The sequence below is a fragment of the Ammospiza nelsoni genome, chromosome 2 (assembly GCF_027579445.1).
Source record: "Ammospiza nelsoni isolate bAmmNel1 chromosome 2, bAmmNel1.pri, whole genome shotgun sequence".
Classification (NCBI taxonomy): Eukaryota; Metazoa; Chordata; class Aves; order Passeriformes; family Passerellidae; genus Ammospiza; species Ammospiza nelsoni.
Genome location: NC_080634.1, coordinates 98,221,474 through 98,246,947, shown reverse-complemented (window position 1 = coordinate 98,246,947; position 25,474 = coordinate 98,221,474). Strand labels below are relative to the sequence as shown.

Below are 25,474 nucleotides of genomic sequence, written 5' to 3'. Positions count from 1 at the left end.
CAACACAGAGGGAGTAGCCTGAATGCAACTGTGGAGGCAGGCAAAGAGCCTGGGGTCATTGCATAGTGGAGGAATTTCACAGAATCACAGAGAATCACTAGAGATGCTTAGTTGGAAGGGACCTACAGGGATCTATGAATTCAACATCCAGCCCTTCACAGGACATCCCCAGGAGCCACACTATGTGCCCCAGAGTATTGTCCAAACACTTCTTGAACTCTGTCAGATTTGGTGCACACAGCACTTGAGGTGAGGTCACCCTAGCACAGAGCAGCTCACGTGCCCTCAACAATCCCCTCCCTTGCCTGGCTGGTGATGTTGTGCCTGATACAGTCCAGGACACTGGATTAAATATTGGCATTAAATAACCACAGTCAGATTGTTTTGTTGCTATTAAAAAAAAAAAAAATTACTCACTAAATAAACTTTATTTTTGGGTCAACTCTTCTGAAATGTGAAAATTCCCCATATGAAATATTTCTAATGAAGACCAACTCTGCTGAGCTTGATCAGTCAATGAAAAGACTGATCATTTACTATTACTTAAACTCATAATAATAAACAAATCAAGGAAGGCCAGACAAAATACCTGCATACAGTTTACAGTAAATAAAATAAACTACTTATATATAAATAAAGTGATGGGATTTTACCTGATCTTATAGGATATCTTCCAGTCAAGAAAGCTGCCCTGCTTGGAGTACAAAGTGGGGCTGCTGCTATATGCTGAGTAAGTGTCACTCCTTCCTCTGCTAGCCTGTCAATATTAGGGGTTCTGGAAAAACACAAGCAGGTGAAAAAAAAAAACCCAAAGATGGTTATTTGGATACAGACATGGTAAGAACAAGGCATCTGAGGCAAGAACTATCAGGAAAATCCAGTTAAAATTTACTGTATGTAAATTATCAAATGCATGATGGGGTTGCAATTGCAAATACTATCATGTCAAATATTTTTACATGAGGCGTCTGAACATTGCAGCAAAAATCTTTTCCTCCACTTTCTTATATTCCTCCATATATTATGGCCAGTGTTAAACTGCAACATCTGGACATATAGTATTGCAACCCTTTTTAATCTGTTCCTTGACCAGAACTGTAATTTTTACAACATTTTTGCTTCAGTAATGAGGGTAAGAGAGACTAGAGAAAGGTTGTGTTTCCTTGCTCCCGACTTGGTGCCTCTTCAGTCTCTCTTCAGCAAAAGCTTTTTGGGGTAGGGATAATGTTGTGTAGTGCTATAAGCTATTAGATCAGATTCAAATGATTATGACTCCGTGTTATGTTCTATATTAACAATATCTACATGTCTGACATTATTATGTCTGCTATATTAGACCCAGAGGCACAACCTAGCTTCCATATCTGTATGGGAAACTTGTCTGTGAAGTGGCTCATCATGCAGATTAAAATTGGGTCCTGCAGGAAGAAATCCTGTGTCCTTGGTTCTACAGATAAAAATTACTAATGCAGACTGGCCAGCAGCTGCAGCATGCTCTAATAGCTCTCTGACCCTGGAGATTAATGACCATGACCTCAAGGCACACTAGTGCTCCCATCATCTAAGTCCGAATAGTCAGAAACATTAATTTTCCAATGTTTTCCAATTATTTTCTACCTGTAAAGTCACCTACTGATAACAATCGCTAAGATGAAAATTCATCATATTCCAAAAATCAAATTCCGAATTCTCTCAGTAGAACATATATATCTTTAGGTTGTTCTGGTGCCTGTGAGGGGAGTGATCCAAGCATTGATGTTCTATATATTTTTCCTTGTTTAAAACCAGAAGCCGTAACTTGATTTGTATTTTTTTTTTTTTTTGAGTTATGAGAAGATTTTACTTCTAACTAACATCAGCAGGAAAAAGAGCATTTAACATTTGACAGACAGGGCTTTTAGTCTGAATGTTTTATTTAACTTTGCACCACTGAAACACAATGTCTAGATATCACTTGCTCTGTTTACACAACCATCACATCTAAGCTGGTAGCAAGAAACATCCCAGGGCACACTGATGGATTATTCAAGTATATTAACATTTGCTTTAATTAATACATTGACTACTGTATGAAGACAAATTAAGGGCAAATATCAGCTCTTTATTTCCAGTTAGTTAACAACAAGCTTGTCCCAAATCAAGACTGCTTCAAAACACGTTTAATTCATAGTACTTGTGTCATGTCTATTCTAGAAGAAAATTGTTGATTATACTTTAGCTCTCTAGAGCTAAAGTATAATCCTTATACCAACCAACCCTTATTTGGTTGGTTGCTCAATCCTCTGTTTATAATGCAACTTTTCAGCAGGATAACTGCATTAGCTAAGTCTTTGGTCAAAAAAAGAAAATAAGGATTGAATATTTAAATCCCTGGAAAAGTTATTAACTTTAGTTACTCATAAAAAAGCCTAAATAAAACCTCTGAATGTTCTGAGATTTTTAATTTTAAAAATCCATTGAAAACTAAATATAAAGCTATGACTCCACCAAATTATCATCCTACCTTAAGGTTTTGTTCCCATAACATCCCAGGTCTCCAATACCAAGATCATCAGCCATCAGTAAAATTATATTGGGCTTTGAAACACTGTGTGTTTTGATACTGTTTATGGCACATTGGCAAATTATTAGAAGTAAAAGGAGCCCCATCTTCCTCCTGGTGTGTAAGAACAGATGGAAAATATAATAAACAGATTGTTAATCTAATTTATTCTTATCATTACACTTTGCATAGTAAAAGAGAAAACAAAAGATTGAATGCTTTTAGATGGTGCTTTTTTTCTTGGAAGTTTTTTAAAGCATTTGTTCTCTCACACTTCTTAAAAATAAAAATGCGTATTTTAGTATATGGGTAATTTTTCTTTCCACTCCTTTACACAGATGAAGCCTTTAAATAAAGACAAATAAAGAACTAGGTACAACCTCAGTGGCAATTTTGCATATACACATGCACTACTATAAAGCAATAAATCATAAGAGCTAACAAAGCTTGGGGATTTTTTATCTTTTGTGTGTATGTTTGCCTTTTTTTTTTTTTTTTTTTTTTTGGTTGGCTTGTTTTTCTTCCCAGCTACAAATGTTATTTGAATAACACAGAATCTGAAATAATTTAGGACCTAAACCTCCAAGGTTCACTGCAAAAAAAAAGTTAATCAATTCCACTAACGAAGCAAATTACTGAATTTCTCTTCAACAATGGGGAAAAAAACCCAGCTGAAGTTTCTGGAAAGTTATAAATATTATGGAAAAGAAAGTGAAGAGATGCGCTATGAAATTATTGAAAGGAGTGTTTAAGAAAAGGCTATTCACAAACATTATAAATACCAGGGTCTATAGTAAAAGCAATTAAAAATATTTTATATAATATCACAATGTTCTATAAACAATTCCCATGCCACATCCAACCTAAAACAGGAAGAAGGATGTATTGTGCACAACACAATATACCATTATACGCTTTTATAGTAAAAGCAGAGCATTTGCAGATGTGCATGATATGAATGCTGTTTTACCTTAATCAGAACTTGTTGAATCTCTGTGTTAAACTGCACTGACCATGTCCTGGCTGAAACTGAGTGCCTTCAGGCTGGAATGGACTGTGCCAGGCACACACATCAAAAAGAACAGAGACTCTGTTCCGTCTCTTAGTAAGATTCCCATCTTTTCTGGATGCAGACAGCCTTTTTAAAAGGCAGGCAAGGCCTGAGTCACACCTGAACTCTGCATTATTCTCGGACAAGAAGTGGAAGAAACCAGAACTAAGGTACAAATTTGTAAGTGAGAGAGTAGAAAAAGGAGAGACAATAATTTCCAGAGAGAATGCAGATAGCTGGTCAAGAAAGAAAAATCTTATAAATCAATGAATTATGGTACATAATGTAACTGGAGAGAAGATAAAGAAGTCAAAACTGAAAGACCTGGTACAAAGAGACTAGACATTAAGGGAGACAGATTCACAAAGAAATGAGACGGGTAAAATTATTTATAGAGGAGACAAAATAGGCAGAACTAGAAGAGCTTACTCTGACATTAATAGCAAGAATGGGAGTTGATACCCAGCTGGAATGAGAACTGCAGGCAGAAATGAGGAGAAATGGCACAGTAATAAAGAAACTGGAAGGGATGACAGTGAACAGGAAAACAAAACTGAGGAACAGAGGTGAGAGAGAACAGGAAATGTCTGGGAGGAAAGAGCTGAGGAGTTATGATTATGGTCAACAAAGAGGACTGATTGGAAAGAATCTGGGAAGATAAGATTTGGGACTAACATAAGTGAGAAGAGAACAAAATAGTAGGGATCAACCAAAACAGACTGGGACTTCTGGTTGCCAAATTCATTATTGCTGTTCTGTAAGGAAGTATAGGTACAAAGAGGGCTTTAACTTCTTTAGTATATTAACTTTGTTTTACTGCTTAAGTTACATTTTATAAACACTTTGGTGATCATAGTTCTGGCTTAGACTTCAGTCAGAAGCCTCTAAAGATCCCAGCCTTATCACTGCAGGTTATTGTTCTCTTGTTTATCCCATGAAAAGCAATATACTTCATTTCAGACATGGAAAATAAATACACAAGCTGTAAATTTAAAAGAGCAAATGGATTGCTGCATAGGATACATCCACTTCATCCTTCATCAAATAACCATACTGACGAAGTTGTGTAGCCTCTGCTATGGTGCACACTTGCCTTTCTTCCCTGAAAGGATAAATAAAAGTGATTTGCTTCCCATGCATTCCAAGAGAACAACTAACTCCCAAACTGACCCAAGAGGACAGGAACAAACTGCAGCCAGATCTTATGTTCCTACACTTATGTTCAGACTACAAAGGTCTCAAAGGACAATGGCAATGTGCATGTTGAAAAAGGGAGCATTATATGTTGATGACATTATGTAGAGTTGCATGGATGCTTGCAAAACCCACAGAAGATAGCCTCATTTAAAACCTGCATTTGTCATTTCGTAAATCAGCCAAAAGGTTTTTGAATGTTGTCTCTGATACATTACTGCTGGATACTTTACTCTGAAGGAATATCTGTAGATATTCACACATTGAGCTATTTGCCTTCACCTGACACAATGTCCCTGAAGTGAAATCAACAAGGAAACAGGGAAAAAAATAATCCAAACAACGATCTCTCTGGTGTACTCCTTCTGCAGCAGATTTTCATATGTCTTGAAAGGATGTGCATAGAAAGCAAGAAGAATCAGATGGATGAAATTGAGTGGAACAGACAACAGCAAAGAAATTCAAAGGAGCTAAAAGGGAAGGACGTGAGAAGAATGAAGCTCTGAGAATGCTGAGGGCTCTCTGTATTACACCAGGGTTTCTCCTGGTGAAAACACAGGCATGTAGACCTAACAGAAAAATGATAACACAAAATCAGATGAAGCTTCCAGCTAACTAATGTTTCCTCTCTGTCTGGAGCCAATTCAAATGCTTAAGAAAAGATTTTTAAAAAAGCCAGGCAAAAATTCTTTTACTTGCACAGCCTTTTAGCTTTTGGCAGTCAGCATTAAAGGCATTTTGGAGAGGAGAACATTGTAATGAATATCTCTCCATGGATCTTTTACCCTTCATGGATTTGGTACTGTTTATTTTTAATTTATTAACTTGTGGTTTGGTTTCTTGCATTGAAATAATTTGATTTTAGGTTTTTTACTTCTGTAACACTCTTTAGATGCTCTTTCAGTAGGCATCAGCTTTGAAGGCTTGTGTTTCACATTCATCTGGCAACTTTTTTCCTTCTTTTTTGCATGTGGGGCACATAAGTGCAAGTTTTAACCGCTGCTTCACTTTCTCCATTATATAATAGAAAAGTAGCTTCTTCATTTCTAAGGTGGCTGATAAGTTGAATAGATTCAAGAGGTGCTTAATCTCCTACAACAATAGCCACATAAGAATTTGTATTTCACATATCCTACACATATTCCAACCTACAATACTTAAATCACTGTATAGGAATCTATAGACACGAACACATATACACACAGATGTGTCCATAGGCACATATGCACATATACACGTGTATATGGGGGCATATACACATGTCCTACTTTTACTACATATCTCCAAATTGTATTTTTGGGATTCTAATACATATTTTCTACTAGCATTAAAAAACCCCAAAGTATAAATATGTAAGAATAAATGAACGAAAGAAAAGCCCCAAACAGATCCACAATCCAATATTTCACCAAACACTTCTAAGTTTTTATTTTCTTCATTAAAAAATGCTGGTTAAAGAGGTTTGCGGGATTTTTGGGCTTTTTTTTGTTTGTTTGGGTTTTCTGTTTGATTGGTTTTTAGGTTTGTTTTTGGTTTTTTTTTTTTTTCCATCAGAATAACCGACTCAAGATATGGCTGTCATAGAATTATAGAATAACCTAAGTTGGGGACCTACAAGGATCATCGAAGTCCAACTTCTGGCCCCGCACAGGACATCCCCAAGAGTCACACCATTTGCCCATGAGTATTATCCAAAAACTTCCTGAATTCTGTCAGGCTTGATGATGTGACCACTTCCTTAGGGAGCCTGTTCCAGTGTCCAACCACCCTCTTTGTGAAGAACCTCATAATATCCAATATAAACCTTCCCTGGCACAGCTTCAGGCCATTATCTTGAGTCTTGTCACTGATCACCAGAGACATCAGTGCCGCTCCTCCTCTTACTCATGAGGAAGTTGTAACTGCAAAGAGGTTTGCCCTCGGATTCCCGTCTCCAGGATGAACAAACCAAGTGATCTCAATCACTCCTCATACAGCTTCTCCTCAAAGCCCTTCACCACCTTTGTTGCCCTCCTCTGGATTCTCTCTAATAATTTAATGTGTTCCTTATATTGCAGCACCCAAAACTGCCCCCAGCACTCGAGGTGAGGCTGCCCCAGCTCAGAGCAGAGCAGGACAATCCCCTCCCTTGCCCAGCTGGTCATGCTGTGCCTGATGCCCCCAGGACAGGGCTGTCCCTCCTGGCTGCCAGGACAGTGCTGACCCATGTTCAACTTGCCACTGACCAGGACCACCAGGTCCCTTTCCTGGCACTGCTTTCCAGCCTCTCCTTCTCCAGTCTGTCTCTACACCCAGGATTGCTCCATCCCAGGTTCAGAATCTGGCACCTGCCCTTATTGAACTTCATATAGCTGGTGATTGCCCTGTCCTCTCATTTGTTGAGGTCTCTGCAGGGTTTCTCTGCCTTCAAAGAAGTGAACAGTTCCTCCCAGTTTAGCATCATTGGCAAATTTAGTTAGTATACTTTCCAGTCCTGCATTGTTTATGAAGATGTTGAAGACTACTGGGCCTACAATGGAGCCCTGTGGAACCCCACTAGGGACAGGTCACCAATCACTCCGTTCCCTGAAACCCCTTGCACCTGACCCCTGAGCCAGCTGCTCACCTGTCACATGATGTGTTTATCCGGCTGTGTGCTGGATAATCATCTGACTACTACAGACACATGCATTTTTACAGGAACAATTAAAAGAAAGTCTTTGAAACATCTCTTCCCTATTGAATCATCTCAGCATTTTTATTAACTTTGATTAAGCAATTTATCTGCAAACTACTCTTTTAATGTTACAGAACCCTTTGAGAAAATGCTTAATATACTTTATCCTTGAAGGTACAGTATTTTCTGATGAAATAAGCAACACTTAAAGATATTGACCTGATTAAAAATGCTGTGTTATCCTTAAGCAGTATACAAAAAAAAAAAAAAAAATTACCTTGCTTAATTGAATGCTAAACTCCAAAAATTCAAAGTTATATTATGTATAATTATTATACAGTATCAGTTTAAAATTTGCTAAATTCAATTAATTCTTTTACAAGTCGGTAATATCTGTTGAATCTTTGATGCAATATAACTGTTTTTCTGAAACTTTTCATTATATTTCAGTATGCATCAACTATATACATATATGAAAATCTGTATTTAATTGACTAAAAGTTTTCTCATTGCAAGAAAGAAATTTCACTTTATAAGCTGGAAAAAGCATTAAAATGAATAATTGTGTTTCTTAAGTGCAAATAATTATTGAATCTGAATTAAACAGAGATAAAGCCACAGAGCCCCTACCAGATCTAAGTTTAGTTTAGGTATCTTTTTAAAATGGTCTCTCCAGAATTTTCTACTTTTGTCTCAACTAAATTATGGAACTTAAAAGCAGCATTAGTAAATAATAAACATTCTTTCTGGTAGCCTGAATGGAGTAAAATATAATTTTTTGTGATATAATGTCATTATTTTATTTGTAATAAAGAACCTATATAATTAGATGCACATATTAGAGCACATACATTTTTACCCTTCTACTGTTTCACAAAAATCTCCGTTCGCCAAATGCTCTTTAAAAAGTTGATTTTGGTTATAGGCTCTGATCAGAAACATAAGAAAATCTTCGAGATAAAATTTGCCAGTTATGCACCATCTTCAGAATGAAAAATCTTTTAAAACAAAAAAAAAGCCAATCATGAACAACTAATTACTAGCGACTATGTCATGTCACTCACTGCAGACTAGATATAAGTATCCAAACCAATTAAAAGAATTTTTTCTTACATACTTTGAGGGCTTAGCTAAACTCAGCCATTATATTTAGCTTACTTTACAGTTTTGAAAGATGTTGAGTCAGGGTTTTTTTAATACAGATGTTGAGTGAAATGACTATTTTTGACAACACCCTCTTCAAGAGTGTCAAATGGACATGCAGAAGAACTTAGGTGCCTCAAATTTTGCACTTTAGAGTTATGCAAGCAGATACGGACTGTAAAGTTCTGCAAGACTGTGACCCTTACACATCAAATTCACAAAATAAGCTTGGTTACATCCATTTGAACTGGACAACATAGAAAGCACAGCTTCATCTCACAGACTGGTTACAAACTCTTCGCCTTTGCCCAACTGCAGCCAAACTAGTCTCCTTTGAGTTTCCATTCATATTAATTGAAATGTTTAAAGAAAATTCAAATAGAAGTTCTAATTACAAGTAGTATTGGATTAAAACACTCAACTTCACCAACACATGCCTTCATAGGTACATGCACAGGTTGGAATCTGTGATCTGGAATTTAAGTCCTGCTGTAAGTCACTGAAGAGACAGTAACACACCCAACCACTTAGCACTGAATTTTATTTTCCTTTAATCTGAAAGCAGATTCTAAACCCTTTTCACTGAAATGGTAGCCTTTTTGTGTCTATCAGAGGAAAAAACACCCAAAAAACCAACAACCCAAACAATCCCAACGAAACCCACCTCCCTCCCCTGAATTACTTAATGGAATCCTCTGGAATCTGTCACGATCAAAGCTTTGGATTTTATAACACCATATTCCTCTACCTACAATCACTTTACTAGATAGAGTGATTTACCAGAGAAAATTTCAGGGAAATGGTCAGTTAATTCTCTTTGCTACATATGGTTAGCAAGTAGCACATCAACAAAATTACCCAATATGTTATGCTACTTCCAAAATAATGTTTCATTTAAAGAAAAAAGGCATTTGAATTAGTTTGTTCTCAAGGAGTTATTATTTTTATATGAGTTCTATTGTTATTTATACTTTCATTACGATAACCCTTAAGGACTCTCAATATTGCTGACTGTACCAGATAGAAAAATTAAGACAAAGCTAAATTCAATCAATAGTGATTTTGCCCATGTAGAATTTAAGTACCTATATGGCCCACAGCAAACAGACACTCATGGTACAAACCATGAGTGAAAATCCATGTGAATTTATTAATCTTCAAGTAAGGTATTTAGTCTGAGCTAATTACCTAAGCTTTCTTTTTAATCAGTAGGAAGATACAGGCACCTTAAGTTTTTTCTTAAGACTGGTATAAAGAACTTTTGGAAGGAATACTCATGACTTCGTTCCACAGACTAGAAAGCCTTAAAACCTAGTTTAGACTACATTTATACAAAAGTAATAGTTACATGAAATGAATTCCACCCAGTTGGTTGTCTGTATGCCCTCAGCATGAAATATGGAAAAAATACCTTTTTGTAATAAACAAACATGAAGATTTCAATTAGTATGATGTACTGTCCAAATCTTACTGGTGTAATGATTTCTTATTCTGTGAGTAGTAATTCCTACTAGAAATCTAAGAATTAGGGACAATTCCTCGGGAGTATCAGTAGCAAGATTTTCCTCCAAGGGATTCATTTAGGTATTTTTCCTTTCCAGACTGTATAGCAATATGATGAATATTCCATCTTAAATATTTTATTCTTTCATTACTCTAAAACAAAAGAGACAAGAGTGATCAATCCAAGAGCAATGATTATTTTATATGAATATTGGTAATTCTCTAATTGAACTCAGCTACAGCCAACATGTGTTTAGGTTGCAGTCACATATCTGATTGGAAAAATAAACTTTATTTTGACATAGTTCTAAAAGAACAGAATTTATTCAAGCAGGATATCAAGAAGTTCTTGTCAGAGGTGACCAGACAAGAAACTATGAGCTCAGCTCATCTACTCCCTGCCCACTTTCCTACAAGCAACACACACAAAGCAACAAAACAGCCTGGGACTTGCAGGTGATCACTAGATCCTGCTACTTTCCTTCATGAGGTCCTTGTCACAGAAGAAAAAACACTTCAGTTCCTGATACATGGTAAGAAAAAGTCTGTTGCTGTCCATGGGCACTGTTCAGCAAGTCACATGGACAGTGAACACTATGGTCACGACATCACTCATGTACAAAGATCTTCCATGTTCTCCTGACTCCCACCACACCATGGGAAATTCATCCATTCCAATCATGGAACAGGGATGCAAATGTTTGTTCTGTCAGATAAGAGGTAGGAGAAGAGGAGGTAGGTTGTTTTGACAGCAGAGGGGCACTCCAGGGGATGCCTCTGAGGACAGACCAGGAGCTGCTCTGTGCTGAACATCATCAGTTCTGGCCAGCTCTGCAATGGACCCACTGCTGATCACAGACGAGCCCATAGGGAAACAAATTTAAGAAAGGACAAAAATACTGGAGGGGGGGAGGAACAGAGAGAGAAGGCTGTGAGGAGCAGTGGGAGAGGAAGAAGAAGAAAGAACAAAAAGGCCAGAGCAGTAGGAAGTGTCTCACACTGGTCAGGAACATGCCCAAAGGCACTGTAGAGCAACAACAAGTAGCGTAAGGAGACTGCCAAGCACAGCCTGGTGTGCCACCCAGTGCCTCCCTGAAGAGACTGTGCACAACCTGCAGCAGTAACACAGGAGGACATGTCTGGAGTGAAGGTGTGGAGAGTAGGAAAGTGAAAGAGAGGAATCTGAAGCTGAAGCTGGGAGAGTGGGAAGAAAAATGTTTTTCCTGTAAAATTAAATGTTTGTCCTTTTTTTGATTGCTTTGTCTCCCAATACTCCAACTAATTAAATATTTATGCTACCTATCAATAAATTAACTTGTATTCCCCGAGTGGTTTTGCCTATTACAGGGATTTTCCTGTCATTTCACCACCAGTTTTTTCATTTGCATCCCTACTAATTTTTCCCCATATCCCTGGGGAATGAAGGCAGGGAGTGAGCAGCTGTGTGAGTTTTTGGCTGTTAGCCAGGACCAACCCACCACATTTAAAATGAAAAGGAATAAATGGATCCAATGGCAAATTACTTTTATTGATTACCAGGAGCCAAAAATTTCTTTGCTGTTACTGAATCTATCTAGATCTAAAAGTGAACTTTTACCAGGGAGAGAAATGGCAAAGCTTATAAAGCAAAAAAAATTCCCTTGAGACCAACTGACTTATGATGTTGCTGCTATAAGCAGGAGGCTCACAGGACACAAACAAACATCTTCTCCTTCCTCTTAATTTGCATGGGTAAGAGACATTAAAAATAGACAAGCAGTGCCTTATTAAAGACCAAGCTCCTTCCCTGCAGTTTCTAAAACCGGAAAATCTGGTTTATGTTACTTTTGTGCTACAACTAATATCCATGGAATGTTGTCCTCATTCTGCAAATAGTTATGAATGAAATGGTTTGGAATTTTTTTTGACAAAAGTCATTCTAGCAGGAAAAAAAATGGGTTTAAACAAAAAAAAAAAAAAAGTATTTTCTTTTTAAATGAGGCAATTTAAAAAAGAAATTACTCTCACTTACTTTTAAACACGAAAAATTGCCTGTTTAGCACTTTCAAGGAGAAAGCAAACCACAAACCATTTTTTTTTGTACTTTTAGGCTGGGAGATATTTTTACTGCATTATTTTGACTTGAGTTAAAAGATTAACTCTCAAATTACCCAATTTTCAGCACCTAATACAAAATTAAAACAAACATAATAGCTTTATCCATTCACCATTTCCATTTTCCCCTCAAATAACATAATGAAAAAAGAGCTTTAGAAAAGGGGAGGGGGGGAAGAAGATGGTAAGTAATTTTATAACCACCTTTAATGATGAGATACTCCACTAGCATTATTCACTAAAAAAATAAAAGTACAAAACAGCTTAAAAATAAAATACAATCACTGCAAAACAAAATTGAAAACAACATGTAAGGATCATGAAATTAGGAGGTCTTACAAACCAGGAAAATGTTTACCCTAGAAAGAACATTTATACAATTGAGAAAAGAAAGATGAGCCGCATAGTGGCTTCATAGCAGTCTGCTTGCAAAATACATAGATCAAGAATCTGCTAAAAAATGTAGCAGACAAAAGGCAAAGACATTTACAAAACAAGACATATACATATTACCCAAATGTGTAACCCAATTCCAATTATTTGATAATTTACTAATGTCAGGAATTCTACAAAAGAATAACTGACTTTCCCATCAAAAATTTAAAAAAAAAAAGTGTCTATACTTAGCTTGGAAAATATTTGAGGGATAGATTTTAAACATCATAGGATTAATTAAAAAATAAAATTAATGTCTTAAAATGAATGATACCGAAACAGCAAATAATTCTAAGATAAAAAATATAAGTCTACAATACAGGAAGAGGCTAAGTGTATTCTTAGAGACAGACAGAAAATAAAAATACCTGAATAAACAGTAGAAATGCAAATATTGTATTACAGCAATAAGGAAAAACATCAATTTAAGCCAGAGGTATCTGGGTTTGTTCTGCCCTGTGTAAATAGGAAACTCTTGTTCCTTCCCTTCCTTCCTCCCTTTCTTTTACTCTGGTTATTTACTCCTTGCTTACATAGGAACCCTATGAAACTTGTAAATTCTTGCTGTTAAAACAGAACAACATTTTTTTTTCTGCTGAGGAAAAATTCCAACATGACAAAATGAAAGTTATCAGTAGCTCAAAATTATAGGAATTTATTTCGTTTTCACCTTATTTTGTACGACATTATAAGATCATAAATAAACTAAAAAGGTATTCAAAAAAGGCATTTTTCTATTATTTTATAGCACACCTTTTCTTGTGGTACACCAGCATTAGCTTTTCCATTAACATTTGAAAGTTTCTCAGTAATAGCTCCAGGGGTCTCATTATCTTTTGGCTTGGTCTAGAGCATGCTGCCAGTATTTCTGAAGCAAAGAACGTGCTTTTCCAACTGTATGAGAATGTTTTTAAATAAGTTTTTAAAAAATATTTTTTTATTTGCTTTGTGCCTTTACATACAACACAACCTTATGTTTTTAAAGGATGGATTCTGTTAAACAATGAGAAAGAATGTATCAATTCCTCTGTCCAAAATGCCTTTTTCAGGACAATACTGCTGTTATTAGACAACTGGTATAGTAGAGAACACACCCAGTTATTTATTACAATAATAGAGGACCTGGATGCTAAGAGTTACTCTTGTGACTAACCCATGTCAATAGCTTCTAGTTTTCTTCATCATAATAGTCAGTTCTGTCAGTAGTGCAGAATATAAACAATAACAGAGAAAAATAGATCTGTTTGAGATCTGTACCCTAAGATTTCCTTATGAGTATGGCTAGTCATCTGATTCTTTAGCATGGTAGACAAAAAGGCCATTTTTGCACCAAATTTGAAATTTTGGTCCATGATGCAAAAAAATCAAAAATCAGTGCATACCTGAAACTCTTCAAACTTGTGTGTTCAAAGTCTAGAGTGCCGTAGTCACAATTCTTGTTAAGCACATATTAAAAAGCCATCTCAGTTGTCCTGTAGTCCTGCTCTCAATTTCTCACCGGAACTACTTATATTTCATTCATCCTCATCCCCAAACTTCCGCTCATACAATCAAGCAGCCGCCCCACAAATTCTTCTGCAATCGTTATCTTTCTAAACCCTGCTCTACCCTATTTGAAATCCCTTGTTACTCAAGAACCCTATATCAGTGTGCCATCGATGTAAACTGAGGCTAAATACCTTTCAGATGCAGTGGCTCGACTCCTCCGATTCTGCTTGCCCAGGTGCTGCTACTGTCCCTGCCTCTCTAGCAGCAGTCCCTGCTCTCGGTGCTGCTGTGCCTCGCTGCCTGCCTCCTCCATGACTGCCCTCAACATGGGCTCTTCCAGGGCCAGCAGCACACAGTGCTCCCTGCTGGGGACTGGGGCTCTCCTCTGTCAGCGCAGCCTCAGCTGTTGGACTGACGGGGCTTTAACACATATTTACTAAAATCCACCTACACAGCATCCTGGGGGCAAAAGCAAAATACATGTTTGTGAGAAAACAGGATGAATGGAATACATATTATTAATGAATCATTACAAAACTGCATAGCAAGCAATAGGTATGGTCAGATCTGTTCCAACACTTGTTTTGGTTATATAGGCTTCTCTTTCATCTTCCTTCTTGTCTCAGTATGGTTGCTCAAATGCAATTGTTTTGTTTAAGCCCGGCAGATACATCCTATCAAGAAGTGATGAATTTTTCTTACATTTTCCCTTTTTCTGTTACTCTTTGCCATTCTCCTCTATCTCAGAGATTCCTCTTACAGATACTTTCCCCTCAGTAGCTATGCTTACTCCCAGTTTGCAAGGTGAATGTATATGAGGTTTCAAAGGAAAAGATTAGATTTAATATCCCTTTAAAAGTTACTTCCACCTTTGAACTGAGTGGATTTTTTCAGATTACACACACTGTACCATGAACCAGTCACTTCAAAACTACAAGCTTATTTCAGAACCTATCTCCCTCCAAAACTATTTAACAATTCATTTCCATTTGATCCTTGAATCAGACTCCATAATCAAAATTACATACACTTTCAACATTACATTTTAAACAACCAGAACTTAAGTTCTAAGAAAAAACTGCTGTGGCACAGCTGGAAAGTCTTCTAGTTCATAAAGACCCTGCTTTCTATTTTCTTCAAAATGCTTTCACAATTAAAGTAATGCTTATACTCATTATAATCTGTTCAAAGCAGGGAATGTTCTACTCCATTGCAATACCTGATAGCAAAGTGCATTCTGTTACAAAATAATTTGCCACTATACTTGATAGTATCTTACAGACATGAGTGTAGGGTTTCAGCAATCTCTTCTTCATTGTAAAAAAGACACTGTATTAAGTTAATGCAGAAAAGACAACATTGAATATGTTATTATTTCTCATAATTGCCTACTTCCTGACATGAAGAATTTCTTTGAGCTGTGAAAGAATATGATCTCTAACTACACATTACCCCAATGTTCACAATATAAATAATATATATAAGGAACAGACTTTGGGGCAGAAAGGGTGTTTTACCTTGCAGCATGGAATTGTTTCAGTTTTTGCCTCTCCTATGCAAACAAAATGGCTGTACACGTATCAGTACATGGGTACAAAGTCCAGTCATGTGAAGTGAAACACAAGAGTGGGGGGAAGAAGGACAACACTGAAAAAGATAATTTATACAAGACTGACAGGATTTCTTGATAAGACCCTGCTTCACTAGTACAAAACAATTTCAGCATGTTCTCATAATGGATATATAGGTATGCCTAATCAAGATGCTTATTTTAGTTTGTTACTGAAGATCTTCTGTTAAGACTTTTTCATGAATTTGCACTGTGTTTTTTGAAAACAAGGGCTATGCCAGAATCTCAAGTACATTTCTGCCTTCTGTATATATGGGAAGCATTCCTACAGAATATCTACAAAGCAATTTTACACAAACTACACTGAAACACCTCTTAAAGTATAATTTCAGATCAGCGTTTTTCAAACTTCTTCATGGGAGGCACAGGACATTTTGAGATTCTCTTTTATAAATACCATACACTATAGCCCATCCTGGTTTCTTTAATATGAATTGACTTATAAACTATAGGTGCTCCCAGAAAATGACTGCTTCCAGAAAGCCCAAGGACCCTAACATGAAAAATCATTCATTAAACTTCAAAAAGTTCTGGCTAGTTGACCTATTACCTTCCTTCTTAGCTATTGGCCTCCTCACTCCAATTTATGTATTTGTCACAAGGAAATTTGATCAGGAAGAGAAAGATGGATGTCCAAAGATTTGTGACAACCACTGCTGATGAAATTTAACAGAATCCAAGCCTTACAACCTAAGTATGAAATTTTACTTTTCTTCCAGGCAAAACCTAAGAGCTCACAATGACTGTGAGAAATCAAATTGAACCAAGATTTTTGAAGAGCTGCCTAAATGCAAAGCTTAAATTACATTTTTCTGTGGTTCAGGAAATCAGTACAGCTTGTCCTAAGCTTTCTTCTGCATTTTTCCTCTATTTTGAAATAACATTCCACTTTAACAACTTTGAAAGAATTTTAAATTACCAACCTTTTCTCTATCTCAAATGCTGATAGGAAATGCTAGCCCTTATCTTAAGCCTTTGAAAAACTGCACTATTGTCTTGCATTTATTCAAAGCTTTAGTAAGTGAATATAAAAACCATTTTTAACAGATCTTGTCAATCTCTCTAAAATAAATAGCCAACTACTTTTTGATCCCTTTGACTAATTATATTTTAGATTAATAATATTTTAGAATGTATTAAAAAAGCAATGTATATGGACAAAAGAAGTACTAGAGATACAACAGATGAGAAGCAACATCCACTGACAAAATACATTTCTTGTGTACATACACTGCAGCTCTTAAATGCATAATAACTACTTACAGTAAATTTTATTAAAACAAATTATTATTGACATTCATTCAAAACCTTATGATTATGTAAATTAGAAGAAGGTAATGATAAAAACAAGGACATGTATGACAAAATATAGATAAAATTAATGAAAAGCAGACTTGTCTGTGCAAATTAGCATGACAATTTAGGGCATTTGATATGGAAAACCAAAATGCAGTGTATAGAGATCTATTCATTCCAACTATAACAGTATGCAAAAAATTACAATGAGGTAATTAGTGTAAAAATAAACATCCTTTCATATCTGAGTACTGAATGAAGACTGAATAGAGGGGGTTTGTTTGTTTTGGTTTCTTTTCCATGTTTGATTAAACATCAGTAAAGGGTGGTAAAGTGACAATTACTTGCTGAGTTCAAAGCTTAAGCAGGAGTAAAAACTGAAATGCCAACAGGGAGGCTGCATTTAAGCATGGCCAACAGAGTACTACGCCACCCAGCAATGTATTCTCCAATGATCCATGTTACTTAATGGATTCTTAATAATACTTAATAATATTCTCCATTTTGGCCGACAGGTGCTTTGGCTTTCTTTTTCCACACGGAAACGCCGAGTCAGATATAAACACACAGTCCATTTCTTTTCTTTCGTGTTAGAAACATTATTTTTTAAGGTACTTTAGACTTTTGCTCACAAATTGGGAGTCAGTACCTACCGATTTACTTACGAATGTTCATATGTATAAAAGAGCTCAATTCATTGAACTAATGGTTTTAATTAGTATTTGGGATAAAAAGGAGGAAGAAGGATGCATGACTCAATTTTCTCTGGATTTTAGTGGTAAGGGAGAGCTGCAGCAAATCAGACCCTTTGTTTCAGTTCATCAAAACATCTCTGCCAAAGTTTCAGAAGTTTAGGATCCAACTCTACCATACAACTAAATGTTCATCTACCATATATGGTACAGAGTCTTGATAAAAACAAAACACTGCTATCTTAGCCGGCCTGGATGTTGGTGCACATGTAAATGCTTCTGCTTCCACATAAATCCGCTAATACAAACTTGTATTTTACTTAGATTCAAATGAAACATAGCAGCAACAGAGCTAAGATGAAACAAAGGGTATTTGTTAACTTCTCTTAGCATAGTGAAACCCAAGGAATATATCTAATTTCAAAGGATATTTTTGAAAGACATTTACACAGAATTTAAAGATAAAAGTTTTGCTGTTCTAGGAACTATGTACAAATTGGGCTATTGGATTCTAGAGAATATTAAAAAAAAACCTTCAGTGAAAAAAGATGCTTATTCTTCAGCTTAGTCCAAAAAAACATTGGCAAGTTTCCCTCTGAAAACTGTGTAGTCGTGTACGTATCTTGATAGAAAGTCCTTATATGAACTTGTAAAATCTGTGGATTGCAGAGGACTTTATACAGGTCTGAGGAAGTCCCAAAAGCTATTGTACATAGAACTCTATAACACTGTCTAAAGGTTTCGGTCTAAAGGTTTTTTTAATGATTGTGATTAATTTTTTCTTAAGACTTACACATGGGAGTTCAACTGGAAGAATGCGTTGGCTATGCCATGCAAGAAAAAAGATTCAGGTTTTGTAGTTGCTACAACCATAGTTTCTGACTATCAAATAATATTGTTCTAAGCTACTTCAAGTCATAAACAGAACAGTATTTTTAAACAAAGATGGACTTGAACAGGTAGGAAAAATATTTTTCATTTCATCTACAAGATCATTTATTTTATTTCCTGGATGTGATGAAGTCAGAAAAAGCATCAGAAAAAGCAAATGGATATTCATGTCCCCAAGATTGTCAGGTCCTCCAAGAATCAACAATCACCCAAATACTGAAAAATTGAAATCAGGCAGGGTTTTACTTTATTTCCACCAACTTCAGAAAGTTCACCTAGTGGATGCTTGATGACAAGAATGCCACATCCTGAGTGAAGCTCTATGCCCTCTGAAGCCTGTAGGCTTTCCTCCATGATCTGCAACTCCAAAATATACCCTAACCATGCCCCATTTCATGCCCACAACAAAAGCTCAGTTTTGGTATGGCACATTAGTATATATAGCCATCTTAATATTAAAAGTCTTGTTAATAGCTTTTGGAAAATTGTATTAGTCTAATTTTTCCAGATGAGAGCATAACTATTAGCATAAAAAGGAAAAGTCAGTGAAAAACAGATTACGAAGCCAGGCTGTCAAACACAGTCATTAATATAAAACTTATTCCCTTCTGCTTGTAGCAGTCACTGGTCTAAATGACACATACAACATTTCTGAAACAAGGATACAACAATTCATTCTGCAGCACAGATTCTTGCAGATATCTGCCTCATTAGGCTTGCAAGACAGTAGTTTTTCATACTTAAAAATGCGTAAAGAGATTTTGAACTGTATGAGGAGGCAATAAGCTCCTAATGGGCTACAGATACTGCCCCTGATCTCTTTCACTGAAGCATGGTACTGACTCCTCTTAATTAGTGAAACTACATATAGAAGTGAACCATAAAGAAAATTTTAAATGGGACAAATAGCAACAAAAGTTTTGAGCTTGTTCCCCATGTTGTGACATGGGGAACAACGTGACTAATCAGCAGTAAAAACCAAACTATAGCAAAGACAGTAATTCAGCTCTTATGTTAATTCAAAGGTGTTGATCTATCTGGGTCTAAGAAGGCAAAAAATTACTTTCTATTTGTCTTTTATAAACTCCACAGCTACAGTAAATGTATTTGTGTGGTGGACTTCTCTAAGGATACAGAAAACCTAAAATGCTGAAAAGCAATTAAAATATGAAAAGGTTCAGAAAGCATAACTTACAACAGTAGATGAAAGAAATTCAATTTGTAAAAGTGAAAAAAAAAAGAAGAGTAGAGGAAAAACACAGAATATCCTTGCAAAGTAAAAGTTTCTGAAAGATTCAGAAAATTTTAAGCATAATGTTTGGACACTTATTTTAAGCCTGTACAATTCTATTGCAGAGAATTCATTTAGATCTGGAACATCTCTTGTGGTCTCACCTATACGTAAATACAGGAAATGGAAATAGAGGACTCTTTCAAACCTGCAGTGTCACTGCAAGCAATCATTCACCTCACAGAACTCAAGGGGAAATGTTTGAGATTTCCTGATTAAGTGGAGCTAGCTGTCTTAGGGGAAAAAGTCAGGGCCTGACTGGCTTGACAACACTTGAACTTCATTACATTCTTCTAGGTAACTCTAGTATCTAACCATCTAACTGTATTAGATTTACAAGTGGTGTTCCTTGTTTTATAAGTTTTATGAAAACAAGTGTCTGTTGCTGGTCTTCTACAAAGAACATTTCAATTGAAATATCTAAAATAAGAAATAAAGCAACATCACTCCCTTATCTACTTTGTTACAATACATAGAAACTAATTGCTTAAAATAGGTAAATATAAGCTGAACTTAAATTAAGTGGACAGGTTAGTGAGGGAACTATTTCCTCACCCAAAGATTATTCAGTGCCTTACATGGTCACAAAGCCTATCTGCCATTGCCTGTGCACAAGAGCATGTTCTGAGGTACCAGTATGTCTGTGTCTGTACATGGGAGAACAGGGCAGTAACTTCTGGGGCAAGAGAATTCAAAAACTTGAATTATGACTTGGTTGGGAGGCACACTAACTCCAGCAGCCAAGGAAAAGTGCCAACTCCCACAGTAAGGAACAGCCTGGATGTCCAATACAACTCTGCTGCAATGGGGATCCATGAAGCTGGCTAGCTCTGTTTGGCATTGCCCCTTCTCCTCTCTGCACCGTTTCTGCTTCCCAATCAGAGTTGCTATTTTTCATACATATCAGTACAGTACTATTGCTTTTCTGCCTAGATAATTCTAGAAGCTGAGAATCACTGCAAAGAAAGGAAGGTCACAGTGCTGTATGATAGCTGGCCTCCAGCTGACTCCCTGCACTTCCCAGGCTGTCAGTATGTTCCTCCTGACCATGCAGCCATTCTGGGCTGAGTGTCAGCCAGTTCATTTATTTCTATTCAACTCTTCTGGATAGATACAAACTTTTAAGGGCACACAGCCACAGAGTAGGCAGAATGTCTGAGCTCTGGAGATTCAACTCCCCAGCTTGTTGCATCCCAAGCAGGGAACATGCATATAAAACCTAAACATGAAGTAGCATTACAGATCAGTGGCTCAGAGACCTTGTGACCCTGAGAATCACAATTCCTTCTCTCTCTTCTCCATCTGAAGATCTAATTACCACAGCCTTTGAAAAGTTTGAGCTTTGGAACTCACCACTGGAAGGGTGACTGCATTCAGTTTCACCTTTACTTCCAGCAACCAAGTTACAGATGACTTGCTCAGAAAGGTTCACAAAATGTGCATTCCACATGACAGTAGAAATACAAAACTTTTTGATTAATCTGTAACAATCAAACTGTAGTAAAATTAACAAAAAAAGCAATTAAATCCACATGCAGACAAGACATAAAACCAAGTTAATAACAAATGTTTTAGATTCTAGTAACAATGGGAACTTCGATAAATAAATGAAAGTTATACCATAACAAAAAAAAGTTACAGCAAACCCATATCACAGGGAAAATAAAGCAGGATACAATACTTCATATAATTTCTGGGGATGCAATCCCTTCTGTTCTAATCTTCCTGACAGTTTAAGGCTAAGCAGGACCCAGCCATTAGGCACTTCAGGATTTTCATTACAATGACACTGCTAATTACCTGAACAGTTTGCCTGCGTGCAGCCAATATTTTATTAGAAGACCAAAAAGTATGTCAACAAGCTAAGTCACAATCCATAAAGGAGAATAAATGGTTCTCAGTGACTTTAACGAAAGCAATAATGGCCCTAAAGCATGATATTAAGGCTTCCTTTCCCATCTTCAGAAACTTTGTTGTTGTATAATTCCACCAATAAATACAGCAATTGACATCTAAAAATGAATCTTTCTAGAGTGCCTCATCTAAATTTACTGAGATGAACACATGTGAGTAACACATATCTTCACTTCATTCTCCTGCAGCGTAACACATCATCTTCCATGCCTTTTTAACTATCTCACTTGTAACTGCTTGTCAATACCAAAATCTAGAAAACACATGGCTCTCCTATCCCTGCTTGCTTGGCTGAGAGAAGACACATGTGGTTGATTAAAAGAGCATATACATCTTTTTAACCTATGTAATCAATAAAACATGACCTAGATCAGGAGTTCCATGGTACTGTTTAATTGCTTTAAGACATATGGCAATCTTCCATTTTGTACCTATAAAAACATGAACTGAAACAATACAATTCACCTAATTCATAATCTTAAGGTGAAAAGCTCATGTTTGGTGATATCCAGCACTGAGAGGGGCTTCATTTTCTGAAAGCTTATAGGCTTAACTATAGCAACTGCTGAGAATCTCAGCTGATACATGAATTTACATTTAATTCTAAATCATTCCAAGTAATTTGTTACTAATAGTGGGTTTAACAGCTGTTTATGTAAATAATTTAAATTACTGGATTTATTCTAGTCTTTTGATTCTTTTTTAATATTCAAACCAAAACGGATTATAATCTGTTTATCCTCTTTGTCAAGGTGCCTGCAGAAAAAGAAAAATAAAGTCAGTCATTTCTGTGTGAAACACATAGTGCATGATGCTCCTATGAATGGCATAAAAAACAGGTAAGTGAATCAGTGCTTCCAGCACAATATGAAATAGTGAAATAGGAAACTGCAATTATTGAATCAAATAATTGATTTGATAATCACAAGTACTACCTATGAAAACAGTTAAGCATATTCTGAAGCTTTTACTCTCCAAGAAAGAACTCAGTCACATAAATTTCAGTGAAGTACAAAACTTCCAGCCTCAAAGTAAAGAAAACTCAAACAATATAGAAGTTAAAAAAAGGTTAAGAGGACCTAGTACACAAAACATTGTGTTGCATACTTAATGACCCCACAGCACCTGAGTATTTTCCCTTTATCTCACAGTCAAGAACAATAAAACCAATTAAATTTTAACACATTATTACAAAACCATTCAAATAAGTAATAAAAAATAGCAGCAAATAAAAAAATCAATTCCACAGTTCTTAGTATCAAATTCTCAAAATCAAATTTTCACTCCGTTTCAAGAAAAAAATAACCCAACAACAAAACCAACTACTAGTGGTGAGTCATTAGATAGAGATATTTAAGAGAGCTCAAACAAAACTTAGATCAGCACAATTTCTTACTTATGTATCTAGAAAATTATGCTCTACCATGTTGCTTGGACTTTTACTTAATTTCATTCTGTCAGTAAAAAGACTTAATCACACAGAATAAACCTAAACAGTTTTCTATCTTGGGAAGATTTTCCTGTGTTTGAACACAGCTTTGAAGAATCAAGTAAGCTAACATCACACTGATTATCACTGATGAGCCAGAGCAAAGCAAAGCAAATTGAGGTCACCAGCCTGTCAGCAACGTGACAGTCTTGAAACGTGTACCATAGGATTTGTAACCCAGACCATTTAACCCTAAAAATGTTCAGCTTCTGTATTACACTTTAATTTTGAGGGCTATTTTCACAGAGATTGCCAATGACTTATTTACACTTTAAATACTCACAAGTTTTGTAAAACCCTTGTCTTCTCAGACAATTAGAGAATTTAAATGCTAAAAATAGTGAGTTTTCCCCTTTTTAGGAGCTAGAACCAATGGAAGTTATGATCAAATACTTTTTTCTAATTAGAACAATAAATCAAGGTAACATGAAAAAGCTACATCTGTTGAGTAACAAATAAAGGTTTTACTCCCTCACCATACATACAATTAAAAACCAGATTTTTATAAGATTTGCTAATTAGAAAGTTAGTAAATCTAGCTCAGATAACACTGTCGTACTACATCATTACCCATCCTCTTTAAATATTTGTCTCTTACAGCAGAATCATACTCTTTCTTAGGACAGCACAACACTACCATTATAACTACTGAAATTACTATTTTTTCAATTCCCTTTAAGAGGTTAACACCTTTTTTAACCTACTGTATTTTTGATTTTACCCCTACTGATTCTAGCTATGCTCCCAACTAAGTGTGCTACAAAAGAAACTATAAATGTTTGCTGGAAACAAAACTGGAATATTGACTTGTTGCACAGTGTTTATTGCAGAAACAAAACAGCCGTGGGCATTTTTAATACTCATATATTGTAAGGTTACAAAAAGACCCCTCAAAGCTCAGGAGCCATTTTCTTAAATCTACACAGGAATCAATTTCACAACTACGCACAGAATTTTTAAAAAACATTGAAGGTACTGCACACAATCGTTTTCCTAGCCTACACAAACAGGGCCTAAGCAGCATTATCATTACAGAATGAGACAAGATAAAAAAGAGAAAACCAACCCAAAACTCAAAAACTGTTGTTTGAAAGTCAAGTTTTATTATTCAAAATGTACAAGTAAAGGCCAAGGATGTTTTATTTGTCTTATTTCACAAATAGGAGTAGGTGTCAGGAGAATTCTGTGTCTACATTTCACATAAATGTAGGGTGAATGTACTTGCAAGGGATAGGCTTTGGGGCTAGGTAAGATGATTAACAAGCCTAAATTAAAATTGAAATATAGCTATGTGATACCTACAGCTAAGGATTTAAAAGCCCCCACTGACTTGCTAAAATGGTGAAACATTGCCAATTCAAATGAGGGCGCTGTTAGGAAAAAGGAATTGCTGCAAGGCCTACCTACAAATGAGACAGGACTCCCCCTAGGTGAAGCTGCAACTAACCAGTGTCCTCACACAGAATGGCACAGCAGTACACATCTTCCAGCCAGCATGTCACCTTGGGAGCCTGACACAGCTCTTTTCAGGTCTGCCTCTGCAACTGGTGCCTCAGTGATCCCAATGCCCAGTGGAGAGTTACCTGCATGAAAAAATACAAAAGAGAAAAAACTGATTAGGTTGGTGCCTCTTTCCCGCCCAGCTGCCCAGTAAAAATCAGATGTGTCCATGCAAGAAGACTTTGTTTCAACTTAAGAACAGTCTTGTTTCTTGAACTTCAGAACTTCTTGCATGTTTCAGAAAAAAACATACAACACCCAAACCAGCTTTCAATTAACCAGTCTTGCACTCAGCAACCTGTAAAAGATAGATTTACTCCTTCCTCACAGATTTTTTTCTCTCCATTACTTTACTCATCCCTCACAGTTTCATACAGATTTACACCTTTTTGTTTCAACTATAGTCTAGTGAAATAGTACCTCTGCACAAGCATGCAGAAGAGACACTGGCTAACATGTCAACTTGATGTCATGTTCTGTATTTCCCACCAGCAGCACCAAACAGGATTTAGGAATCACAAAATAAGTCTGGTTGCAAGGGACCACCATGGATCGCCTGGGCCAACGTCCCTGCAGGGTCATCCCAGAGCACACTGAACAGAACCGCATCCAGATGGCTTCTAGAGAGGGAGACTCCATAACCTCTCTGGACACGAAGTGCTATT

At 36.3% G+C, this 25,474-nt stretch overlaps 1 protein-coding gene across 7 annotated transcripts in view; it reads right to left on the bottom strand.

The window, feature by feature from the left end:
- Positions 1–25,474, bottom strand: part of STS (steroid sulfatase) — a 106,517-nt gene that overhangs the window by 80,612 nt on the left and 431 nt on the right. For 2 of the 7 annotated variants that reach the window (XM_059493569.1, XM_059493570.1), the window contains exons 2-5: positions 25,230–25,474; positions 24,713–24,892; positions 2,504–2,656; positions 654–775 (exon numbers count right to left, since the gene is read on the bottom strand). In XM_059493569.1, coding sequence (XP_059349552.1) covers positions 654–775; positions 2,504–2,649 — 268 coding nt within the window. In that variant the 5' untranslated portion in view covers positions 2,650–2,656; positions 24,713–24,892; positions 25,230–25,474. Of the gene's footprint in view, positions 1–653; positions 776–2,503; positions 2,657–14,297; positions 14,566–24,712; positions 24,893–25,229 lie in introns of all 7 variants that reach the window. The other 5 variants (XM_059493571.1, XM_059493572.1, XM_059493573.1 and 2 more) reach the window with 5 other exon arrangements.